Source organism: Chenopodium album, chromosome 6 (assembly GCF_948465745.1).
Source record: "Chenopodium album chromosome 6, dcCheAlbu1.1, whole genome shotgun sequence".
In the NCBI taxonomy this organism is placed as follows: Eukaryota; Viridiplantae; Streptophyta; class Magnoliopsida; order Caryophyllales; family Amaranthaceae; genus Chenopodium; species Chenopodium album.
Genome location: NC_137839.1, coordinates 377,385 through 390,082, shown reverse-complemented (window position 1 = coordinate 390,082; position 12,698 = coordinate 377,385). Strand labels below are relative to the sequence as shown.

Genomic DNA, 12,698 nt, shown 5'->3' with positions numbered 1-12,698 from the left:
TTAAGTTTTTTTTTTTTTAATCACTCGTTTTATTCAAGTTCCAATCAAGTGTAAATATAAAGTGAAACTAAGAACATAAGGTTATTTTCTAAAAAAAATAAATAATAAAAAAAAAAAGGCTAACAAAGTAACAAGGTTATACATTATATTTCCTCCATTGTTATAATAATTAGGACACTATGACTAACATATATGTCAATGCACAAAATTAATTATTAATATTTGTAATTAAATATTTTAAGAAATATAAAATGTTAATGTAATAAAAATATACTTCATACAGAGTATGTTTATATGAAAATATAACGATGAAAGATATAGTCTAGACAAGCATATAAATAGTGCAAAAATCAAACTGTTACAATTATTATGAGACAGAGGTAGTATAAGTTTAGTTTGAGTGAATAAAATGCACCTTAGAATGTTATTTATTAGGATATTGAAAAGAAAAAAAAAATTAGTTTTGGAAATTTGAGTGATTAGGTTAGTTTACGTTACTCATGACTGATATTATGAATTTTTACAATCTTATAAAAATGTACCATGTTATGCTTTGTAAGTTCAAAATCTTAACTTGAGAATATGTAAATTTTAGCTAAATTAAAAATATTAATTGCTCCAAAATTCCTAAAAATAGTTGATGGATTGATAATTAATGAGATGGCTCAATTCGTTTTGAAAATTAAAGTTTGGGTAGCTTCAAAAATGTTTCTTTAGGCAAAAAGACATGCTTTTGCTTAATAATAATTGATATATATGAAAGAATCTCTAGTGAGAGAAAGAAGTTCTAGTGAGAGAAATACCTCTCTTTCTTTTCTTTAGTTCGATAGATAGATCAAACTCAAAATTCAATTGTCTACCTTTTAATTCCGGAATAACTTTCCTTCTATCTCTTAGTATATTTTTCTGTCCTCTTAGTTTGTTAACCTCTTGCTAATCATGTCTGATAGAATTTTTCCTCGTACCTTTGTCTACCCTCATGTTATAGGAACCTATGAATTTCCTCCTCCTTCTTTTGAGGAAGGGAATTTTGACTGGCGATGTACTGTAATAGGTAAATTCTGGGATTCTAGGAAATTTTCAGTAGCTCTGGTGCAACGTTTGGTATCTCGTTTCTGGCATCTACGGGGTCCGGTCAAGGTCTATGAATATGGATCAGAATTTGTTTTTTGCTGTTCAAATTCGTTTGACGCTGATGAATTAGACCAGAGAGGCTGGGTTCATTTCAAGGGTAGTTTGATGGTCATTCAGCGCATACCGGGACATGAGGTTCCGGAGAATATGAACCTGAATTTGGTGCCGATGTGGGTTCAAGTTCAAGGTCTTCCGATCCGCTATTCAGTACCTCAAGTGGCCTCTTCAGTTCTTAATCGGGTTGGTGATCTACTTATGGAAGAAAATCATAACGGTCAGTTTCCTATTCCGAGACCTAGAGTTAAAATATTAGTTGATTTGTCGTTACCATTGATTGCGGGTTGTTTCTTTCCAACCCACGACAATCATGTAACATGGGTCAGGTTTAAATATGAAGGGATATTTCGCTTTTGCAAAAAGTGTGGTTTTGTCGGACATGGTCGGGCAACCTGTCCCAAATCATATGAATTAAGTAAGTTCCTCTTGGAGCGTCGCTTTCGTAAGCTACACGAAAACGGCGCACGTGTTTTATTTGGTCCAACGGATGCTTCTCTATACACCAATTTGATACGGGGTATTGCTCCAAACCCGGACAATTGGACTACTGAATTGTGGTTTGGAGATAATGATGAGGATGACCCATTTGAATATCCTGCTGACTCTCATCCGTCGGACTGGGATCAATTAAGTGATATTATTGACACCTTTTCTACAGGATCAGTGAGTTCTCCTTCTCCGCCTGCTAGGAATACTATTCCGGGTTTATTCCTCGGACCACCAGGCAGTGGGTTTCGCAACTCCAACGATGAGGTATGGCGGCGGGATTTGGGCATCAATCGGTGCATCAGGGAGGATCTCGAAGTTGATGAAGTTCAGCCACCTCCTCCTTCTCTGCAAAGACGTGGCAATCATGCAATCAACCCACGTGAGGGGTGGCATCAAATTCATAACTGGGAAATGGGGGCACGTGGTATAGGTGATAATTCTGAGACTCAGATTAATTATCCTAATCCTATCCCACGTGCTACTACTCTGCTACCCCACCAAATTTACCATGGGCTGCCTGCACATCAGATTAATGCCACGCCCATTAATCCGGATCCACCTCCTAATGGGCTAGCCCGAAATGGAGTGGGTGAGCCGGATCCATATTTAACAGCTTCAAGAATTAGGCTTTCTCGTCCTGGACCTTGTGCTGAGCCTCAATATCGTGGCATTTTATTTCGTGATTTGGGTAACCAGAACCTTGAGCCCACTCCTATGTTTTCTCCTCCGCCCTTGGGGCCTGGTGGGCCAATCTACCCTGATCCATTTGGTGCAGGTCCAAGTAATTGGCTGGGCTCAAATGTTTCTTCTGTTGCCAATCCAATATTACAGATCGAATCTCCTTTACCTTCACTTGGGTTATCTTTTCCATCTCATAATGAGGCAAACTCGGGCTACCAGCAAGATTCATCTTCCGGGGGTGTTAATTTATCTCTTTCGCCGTCATTTATTCGCTGTGAACCGTCGGAAACTACGGTGGAATCAGCGGGGGAACTTGGTTCTGACTCCGGTGAAGCTGTTTCTATGGAGTGGTCGCCTCAGCATGCTCAGGCTAGTCCAATTAACTATGCTATTTCTCCTATGTCTAAAACAGAGGTGTCGGGAAAGCGTACAGCTCCATTAAAGCTGAAAATGGCTAAGGGTAAAGAGAGAGTTTGGCAATGGGTGAAGAATACTTGTCCTTCGAAGCGTATGGCTTCAATCTCTGAACCTGATACTCCACCTGCAACGGCATCTCAGGGATGTTTTCCTTGTCTTAAACAAATTAAGCGTCGTAAGGGCTCTATGGGTGAACCGATTTCTGACAGTGCTTCATCTCCCTCTGACCAAGGTTCGGTGGCTCACCTTCAAGGGCCACCTCGAGGGCCATGAATGTTGGTGCCTGGAACTGTAGGGGTCTTGGATCGGCGGACTCCCCGAAAGTTCCGTATGTGGTTTCGTTAGTCCGCTCCTTGGGTGTAGATATGATGTTTCTCATGGAAACCTTAGTTTCTGTTGATGTAGCTGTACAAAAGTTAAACTCGGTTAGTTTTGATGGTTTTTGTGGTTGTGATGCGTTAGGCCTTAGTGGAGGTTCAGTTGTGTTTTGGTTTGCTCCACTAGTAGTAACTCCTTTAGTCTTATCTCCTAATGTAATTTTTTGTAAAGTTGTAATCCCTGGTCAAGCAATAAAATATATCCTCTTTGTGTACGGTTCGCCTCATACTTCAGTCAGACATTTGGTTTGGGAAAAAATCACCAATATTTTAAATTCAGTTCCACATGTAGTTTTAGTAGGTGATTTTAATCAGGTTGAATATATGGATGATAAAATTGGGGGCTCCCTTGAAATTCCGGGTCGTCATCAGTTTATGGAATGGAAATTGCAGAATGATCTTATAGACATTCCGTTTACGGGACCCCATTTTACTTGGACTAATGGACAGATCCAGAATCCCACCTATGAAAGGTTAGATAAGGGTTATGCGACTTAGGCATGGTTTGATATGTACCCAAATGCTGCTATCTTCCACCAGCCAATTCTATTCTCGGACCATGCTGCTATTGTTTTACGGGAAATTGGTTCTATTTCTGCAAGACGAAGTCCATATAAAATTGAAAACTGGTGTCTGGGTATCAAAGAGGTTGCTACTATATTTAATTCTGACTGGCAACAAGTTCACCCTGGTTCTTTTATGTTTTCGGTCTCTCGAAAATTGGATGCAGTGAAAGGTCATATGCTTCGTTGGTGTGCTACTAATAAGCGGAAATGGGGTATAGATTGGCAAGATTTGGAGAATTCTGTAACTTCTAATTCTCTTCATCTACAGAGTGATCAGCAAAGATCTGACTTCCTTTTGTTGCGAAGACAAGATTTCCAGAGCCCAGACAGCTTTTCTTTTTTGGAAACAACGGTGCAAGATTCGTTGGGATGCGTTAGGTGAGTCTCATTCCAGTCTCTTATTCCGCTCGGTTCAAGCTCGTCGCCGAAGAAACAAAATTATGAGCCTTAAAAATGGTAATGGTGTTTGGGTTTCTGATCAAGCTGGGATTGCTTCTGTCTTGGTAGATCATTTTACCGAGCTCTATAATTGTCAGGGAATTCATTCTTCTGCTTCCCCATGTAAATGGGAGGATTTGGATCTTCCTACTATTTCGGAGCTAGATTTCCAGGTCCTTATGAATCCTTTTTGTGACAAAGAAATTAAGGAAGCTATGTTTCAAATTGGGAATGATAAATCTCCTGGTCCAGGTGGCTTTACTTCGGCGTTTTTTAAACTTCATTGGCCTACGGTTGGTCCCCAAGTTATTGAGGCAGTTCAGTTTTTCTTTGTTCATGGTTATCTGCTAAAAGAATGGAATCGTACCTTCTTGGTTCTTCTCCCAAAGGTGGATCACCCTGAATTGGCATCCCAATTTCGTCCGATTGGTTTATGTAATGTGGTGTACAAGTGCATTGCCAAGTGTATTACTAATCGACTTCGGAAGATTTTACCATCTCTAATTTCTGAGTCTCAGAATGCTTTTGTGCCAGGTCGGTTAATGACGGACAATGGGTTACTAGCCCATGAAATACTTTCATACATGTCTTCTTCGCCATCTAAGACGTGTTCTGCGGCTTTAAAACTAGATATGAATAAGGCTTATGATAGGGTTAACTGGGATTTCCTCTGGGAGGTTCTGCGGAGGTTTGGGTTCCCTCCTTATTGGGTCCATATTTTACAACAATGTGTTACTACGGTTTCGTACCAGCTCCTGATTAATGGTTCTCCTTCGCAACCTTTTATTCCTAAATGTGGACTCAGACAAGGGGACCCTCTTTCTCCTTACCTTTTTGTTTTATGCATGGAAGTTTTTTCTTTAATGCTGCGACGTGATGAAAGCCGAGGTTTATTTCGTGGTCTTCGTGTTTCTCGAAGGGCTCCTACTGTTTCGCATCTGTTTTTGCAGATGATGCTCTGCTTTTCTTTCAAGTTTCTCCCGAGGCTTGTGATAATGTGCTTTCGGTGATAAATGAGTTTTGTTCGAATTTTGGTCAAATGGTTAATCTTCAGAAATCCTTTGTTAGATTCAGCTCTAACACTCCTGATGATTATCGAGATTACCTCGCAACCACTCTAAAGATGAAGGCCTGCTCATCCATTGGCACTTACTTAGGTCTTCCTGTGGATATTGGTCGTAGCAAATGCAAAGAGTTTCAGTTTATGGTTGATAAGTTGGTTCGGCGATTATCAACATTTTCCTCTCTTAGACTGTCGCCTGCGGCTAAGTTGGTTGTTATAAACTCGGTTTTTATTGCTTCTTTTAACCATATTCTTTCAGTGTTCAAGATCCCCTCGACAATTTGTGACAGGTTGAATTCTCTTCTTCTGCGGTTTTGGTGGAAGTCTGGGGAAGCTGCCAAGGGTCTGGCTTTGGCTCCTGCTGCTTCTGTTTTTCTCCCGAAAGGTTTAGGTGGTCTTAGAATCCGTCATCTTCATTCCTTTAATGTAGCTTTGCTTGCTAAGCAGGCTTGGAGATTGAGACATAATCCTCAACTTTTAGCTTCTCGGGTTCTCTCAGCTAAGTATCCGAATCTTCTTCAGCACAGGTCTCACATTTCTGGGGCCCGTCCTTCTTGGGGAAGTCGAGGGCTTATGGAAGGTAACTTAGCTATCTCGGAAGGTGTTGCTTGGAAGATTGGTTCAGGGAATAATATAAGTATTTTAAATGATTGTTGGCTTCCCAATGTTAAAGTGGAATTCAAGGAGTCGACTCTAGTTAATGATAGACCTATTTATGTTTCGGATCTTTTAGCCCCTTCCTCTTTCTCCTGGAATCCCTCTAAGGTTCGTTCTCTTTTCCCTCAGCAGGTGGCTACAGCTATTTTGAGTTTAGAACGTCCTACGAAAGCGGTTGATGATTTTGTTTACTGGAAATATACTCGGGATGGAAGATTCTCCACAAAATCAGCCTATTTACATGTTTTATATCAACACTTTAATTCCCCAGTTACTGTGCTTCTTCCTACCTGGTGGAAACGCCTGTGGGGATTACCAATCCTTCCTAAGTGGAAGATGTTAGCCTGGAAGATTGTTCACAATGCTCTTCCTTCTATGGAGGTGCTATCCAGGAAAGGTATTTCTGTAGATTTAACTTGTGTTTTCTGTCACAATGCGGTGGAATCAAGGGATCATTTATTCCGTGATTGCCCCTTTGTTGGGTCTTTATGGCCTTCTATAGACTGGGGTTCTTTTCCTGCTCCTGATTTCCACCTTTCCTTGAGTGGTTTACAGGTATTGTCTCTGGACTTAGTTCGGCCAGATTGTGGACTATTTTGGACTATTTCTTTGGAATCTGCTGGGCAATTTGGTTAACAAGAAATAATGTTAGATTCCGATCTGCGGTTTACTCTCCCAATTCAATCTTAGCTTTGGCCTCTGATTGTAGCCTCAGAAGTCAGAATGCTCGTATTCTACTTTCTGATTCGACGGGTAGGCCTCTGGGTTTTCCATCTCCTTCTACTACTTATGTTCTTTGTGGTGCGCTGACTGACATTTGTGAGCTTTCTATGCTATTTGATGGAGCCTGGGATAGGGAGACTAACAATGCTGGTACTGGTTGGTGTTTTTGTGCTTCCGATTCGATGCAACCTATGGCTGGAGGTGCCAAGGCTTGTGTTGCTGGGTCGGCTCTTCATTCAGAACTGCTTGCTTGCTTGTTTGGTCTTCAACAAGCTCGACTGCGGGGTTTTGCTCGGCTTCTGCTTCTTACTGACTACTCTATTATTTCTACGTTAATTTTGTGCCAGGAAGTGAAGGATATAGCAGTAATTTGGACTATTCAGGAGATTCGGAACATTTTGTCAGATTTTACTACCTGCCTTATTCGAAAGGTTCCAAGGACTTCTATTAGGGAGGCTCATTCCCTGGCTGGAGCGGCACGTTGTAGAGATCTTCTTTCTTTTGTTTTTTAAGTTGTTTTTTGTGTTCCCTTTGTCAAAAAAAAAAAAAAAAAGACATGCTTTTGCTTGGAGAATTGTTGCCATTTTGTCTTTTTTGAGTTGACATGACTCTTTGCACTGTTAATCTAACACATTCTAGTGTTTGTTCAAGTTTAGTTCAAAATTTTTCAGCAAATGAACATATTTAGTTCCTACATAATTTTTATATACTACCTCCGATTTTTTTAAGTTGTAACTTTTAAATATTTTATATCTCACAAATAATACTCCAAAGTGCAACTAAAAAAAATCGGAGGTAGTATATATAAAGGTAAGAAAAATAAAAAGGCATTAGGAGACCCTCCTCACAAGGAAAACTCTTAATTCCTATAGAGGGCTTGAACTCTAATATAAAGGAACCTCTTAGTTGAATAGTAACCATGTAACATGTAAGATCTTTAGTATGGCTAGCAATGCTAATAGTAGCAACATTAAGTCAATGCTCACATTGCTAGATTTTTTTTTAAAAAAAAAAAATTTATCGAAATTGTTACTTTGTTTATGTCTTTTTTATGGTGTTTAGAAAGCCGTAAAAACAAGTGATGAGAATTGATTTCAGAATCTCTTAAAAACGGTTAAGAATCTCTAACCACATAAGCTATCCATCACTTTCTGTTTCTTGGTAGGTGTAACATGAGGATGAGGTGTGTGGACTAGTTTTATTGATTACAAATTATTTTTTTTTTTTTTTTTTTATTTTTTTTAGGGATGATTTTTGTTGGATAAAATAAAGTAACTTTTACTTGTTTATTTATTGCTTTTTATTACATTTAAAAGGTTGAGACCTCATTGTAGTATTCCATATGGGAGAAAGATGAGAAAATTTAATGATCTCTTAATAGCTTTGAGGAGTTATAATATATAGTCACTAATAGCAATAAAATATATTGTTAAATGTGTATCTATAGAAAGCTTCATAATATTAACTTTTTTTTATTTTTTTTTATTTTTTTTATATTAATCATATGTATTACTTTAAGGTTAAACTTGTGTTGACATATGTACTAAGTGTGATTGTATCAATTATTTAGGTACCGAGGAAGCAATTAAATTAAACTTAACAAAAATACTGTACTTGGTAAAATAAAGTAAAACAAAGGATTAAAGTTGTATGCTGAAAAGTTAATTGGTGTGTTTGACAATAAGGGTGTTGCATGTTGACATTATCTTACAACACAATTTGTGGCCCTCATCACGTTACATAGATAGGTTTACACAATTTATTTAAAAAGCTATCAAATCATCGGCGTGATAAACTCCAAATTGGAAACTTGCGATACATAAAATTCTTCCAAATACTCATGAATGCTCACTACTCACTAGCTTAGGCCGATTATAATCTGCATGTGTTGTGTTCTATCATCTTCTTTTAGTCGCTTTTTGATCAAGTACTCTGCCCTACTTCTATACTTCATATAATTTGTTAAACTTATTTTAATGGCTAATTTGCAGCTAATTTACCAAGTTAAGTTTGGTCTAGTGGGAAAGATTGTACCTTCCAATCTTGAGATTGGAGGTTCAATCCCTATTAGAGACACTTTGAGGGTAGAGATCTCTTACCCTTCTCCCCTCAATAAAAAATTGCTCTTAATTTAGTATTAAGGGGTAATTTTAGACTTTCCTAACCAAAAGTTATGTATTAGATTCATTATCAATGTTACTTTTTATTAGTGACTCAAAATGGACTAAAGATAACGTACAAGCAGTTAACTAAAAAGAATTACTATTAAAATACTTGTTTATGTTATTGAACAACAAAATAAATCATTTTATCACCCTAAACCGGCCAAATTTTTTTCCATGTTGATGCATGTTGGAACTTTGACATAATTATCTAGCAATTGGGTTTATCATAATTAAAGGAATAATCAATAATATTTTATAGGTTAAATTACTTTTTAATAGGAAATAAATTAAACGTCAAACCCAATTTGTATGAAGAAACGAATCACATTAATCTCAATTTGACATAAGGTCATACTAATCCTGAAAGAACATGGGTTGCCACTAAATGCTACAGTTTTTACTTTGACAAATTATCTTACACCTTTGCCTTTATATAAGAGCAACATAATTCTAACCTTCTTCATAAACCAAAACCAAAACCAAAACCAAAACCAAAAGAAAAAAAACTAAAAATGTCTACTAACATTTTATGTGTTTCTATCTTTGTTCTTTTACTACTCTCAATGTCATCTTATGCCTATGAAAGCAGAACATATAGTTATAGTCCTTCACCTTATCATGGTTCTCCATACATATCTCCGGCCCAGCCCACGAGCGACATTGATCTTTACATGAAGGTTCAAAATGATGCTCGAAATGTTGTTGGGGTGCCGCCTTTGTCATGGGACAATCGGTTGGCTGCCTATGCCCAATGGTGGGCTAACCAAAGGCGGTACGATTGTGCCCTACAACACTCTAGAGGTCCTTATGGGGAGAACATATTTTGGGGGAGTGGTGGTAGTGATTGGTCACCAGCCTTTGCAGCCCAATATTGGGTTGATGAGAAAAAGTGGTATGACTATAATTCCAATTCTTGTGCTTATGGCAAGGATTGTGGACATTATACCCAAATTGTTTGGAAGAGTTCTACTAGAGTTGGTTGCGCTAAAGTAGTCTGTTATAATGGTCTTGGTGTTTTTATTACATGCAATTATGATCCACCCGGGAACTATATTGGTTCAAGGCCCTACTAAGTACGTAGAGCCTAAATAGACCCAATTTCAATGACAAAGCCTAGTACGTTGTCTTGGTCCAATCTATTGTGTAATAAGTAATAACTGACTTATTAAGAACCACAAGATGTGCTTGGTGCTTAATTATAAACTTTGATTAATATTTTAATTTACTTTTGCATCAATTAAACTAGTTTTATTGATATGACAATGTTTGTAAGTTGAAATTGTTTCTTGTACTGATGGGGATATCTATTAGATCAACGAGTATGAACTCTTGGGAGATGTTTATTTGCCCTATGAAAGCGGTTACTCTTAGATGAAATTAAAAATCCATTAATGCTAATCACTCCGTATTATGTAACTTTATTTCTTTCAAATTCTTGATGATCAATTATTTTAGTTGGTCAAAGTCTTGAAAGATTGTTTGGCAAAACTAGCCGTTGTATGGATTATATAGCTATAAATTGTAAGTTTATGAGTATAAAAATCGAAATCATAGTTACTGGTAAGTTGTATTTATTAATTCAAGTAATCTTCACTTATATGTTCCAATCAACTTCTTCATTCATAGATTAATTTGCTAGCAATGTAGCGTATAGATAAGGGTGTTCATTGATCACTATAAACACAATAAGCTAGCATACAACACATTTCAATCCAACACATATATTATGACTTTAATGAGTTTGACATGTAATAGTACAATATACGTAGTACATATAATTGCTATATATTCAAAATATATATGCCCTTTGCTTATATATTTGCCTATTTGGGTTTATAATTTCTTGAAACCCAAATAAAATCAAAGCTAAACCCGAGTTAATAAGGTCGTTCACCCACATAATTTCCAGGAGGATAATAATTACAGGTCATAAACACGTCCCCATTTTCACAAACGCTCCTAGCACATCCAACACTCCTTGTTTTACTCCAAACAATTTGTGTATAATGTCCACACATTTGGCCCTCAACACAAGTATTTGAACCATAATCATAATATTTCTCCTCATCAGCCCAATCTTGAACAGCATCCCTAGCCCTCCATTGTGATCCACTCCCCCAAAATATGTTCTCCCCTAAGGTAAACCCGCCCTCAGGGAACGAATGTTGTAACTTACAATCTTGGTACCTTTGCCCTGCCCACCACTTGGCGTACTTCTCAAGTTTAGTGTCCCAAACAAGGGGGAACTCAAACTTTTTGGCTCGTACGAGGTTTTGGTACGCTAGGAACTCTAGGGCTTCTCCGAGGCAGCCCCAACATAGTTGCTTGGAGAGGTTGTACACTTGTGGGAAGTTGTAGTTAGGGTTTAGTGGGGTGAGTTCTTGGGTGGAGAATGATGGTTTTGGGTAGGAAGTGAGGATTATTAGTAAGGTAAAGAAAGAAAGGAAGAAATAATAACAAGGTTTCATGGCTTTTATTTTTTGGAAGTTATATGTGCCAAAATGCCAAAAAATATGGTTAGAAATAGAATAATGTTGGAGTTGTATATATATTGGTCGAGTAGCTATATTATATGGTGTGAAAGTAATATTTGGTGTTTGATATGTGGAGTAGAAATATTAATGAAGTATAAGATAAATTGGATTTTATTCAATGCACGAGAATGTGGTCGTACGGTTGTGTTAGATGATAGTGTATTATTGATAGTCACATGCTTAGAAATGTTAAGTCCCTTTTATAATTCTTCATATAAAGTACATATAATAAGGAATGATGTAGTTGCCGGTTTGCCACCTTTAATTTGGTCCAATTAAGAACTAGTGTCACGAAAATAGAGTCATGAAAGGTAATGAAATAGATGAAATTTGATTAGCGATCATTGGTTTTAACTCTTTTAAGTATATATTACTCCAGAATATTGATTAAGGATGTTATATAAACTTATTTAATTAACGATTACCCTTAATTTTATGTTATAGGTACAATTGTTTAGTCCTGATTAAAATTAATTAAACTTGAAATTTGTTAATCTTTTGTAAGGTGAACTAAGCACACCCTAAAATAAACTAATTAATAGACATTTAATTCATTATAAAACTTGTATATATATATATATATATATATATATATATATATATATAGTGGAGTATTTTTTTAATGCATGTATAAAGATCTATAAATGATGATGATAGAGACGAGATTTCATAAAAATAAAAAAAAGATAAAGACAATATTTTGATCAATTTAATTTCTGATTTAGTTATTAATCCGTAATATCTCATTTACACGACTTTATCAAGATAGTTGACAACCACAAAAACTGAAGTACATACGATTGGTGGTGGGACGGCCGTAGGTGCCAACATATTCTCTCGTGATTGCGAGTTTGTAAAACTATAAACCCGTGAAGCTCTACAATGTTTTTTTCTTAAGACATCATGGACCACCTACCATTAACAATAACAATAACAATCTGGAAGACTCTACTCATCACATGACTAATAGAATTCATTAAATTAGTATCCAAACACATAAACGCTAATTAGCTAATTATGTGGTTTTGTTTGATTTGTCGTTAATTCTTTTAATAATTATAGACGAGAATAATTAGTTGAAACATCAGTACATTTTTGTTCACAGCTTAATGGATCCTATATGCGTCAACTTCGAGCTCTACTTGTTTAAGATCTTTGCATTGGTCTAATCTTTCTTTCCCAAAAACTAAAAATAAAGAAGCTTTAAAAACCATCAATACGAGAGTGAACAATAACTTAAATGGTTAGATCTTTTCTCTAGTTTTAGGAGATTTTGAGATCGATTCTCATCACTCGCCCTTGTGACTCTTTTAAACACCAATACGAGAAATGACAAGTCTATTAGGATGTCATCATCTCGAGAGATACACCTTAATTGTTCTTGTAGGGCATCGAGA

At 36.8% G+C, this 12,698-nt stretch overlaps 1 protein-coding gene and 2 pseudogenes across 1 annotated transcript; 2 read left to right on the top strand and 1 right to left on the bottom strand.

Annotated features, from left to right (window-relative positions):
- Positions 1 to 3,047: 3,047 nt before the first annotated feature.
- On the top strand, positions 3,048 to 3,653 carry LOC145636044 (uncharacterized). Its single transcript, XM_081687480.1, has one exon. The coding sequence runs from the start codon at positions 3,048 to 3,050 to the stop codon at positions 3,651 to 3,653; it is 606 nt and encodes a 201-aa protein (XP_081543606.1).
- A 5,596-nt stretch (positions 3,654 to 9,249) lies between these two features.
- On the top strand, positions 9,250 to 9,911 carry LOC145634157 (pathogenesis-related protein 1 pseudogene; annotated as a pseudogene).
- Positions 9,912 to 10,303: 392 nt separating this feature from the next.
- LOC145634156 (pathogenesis-related protein PRB1-3 pseudogene) lies at positions 10,304 to 11,288 on the bottom strand (annotated as a pseudogene).
- Between the last annotated feature and the right edge of the window lie 1,410 nt (positions 11,289 to 12,698).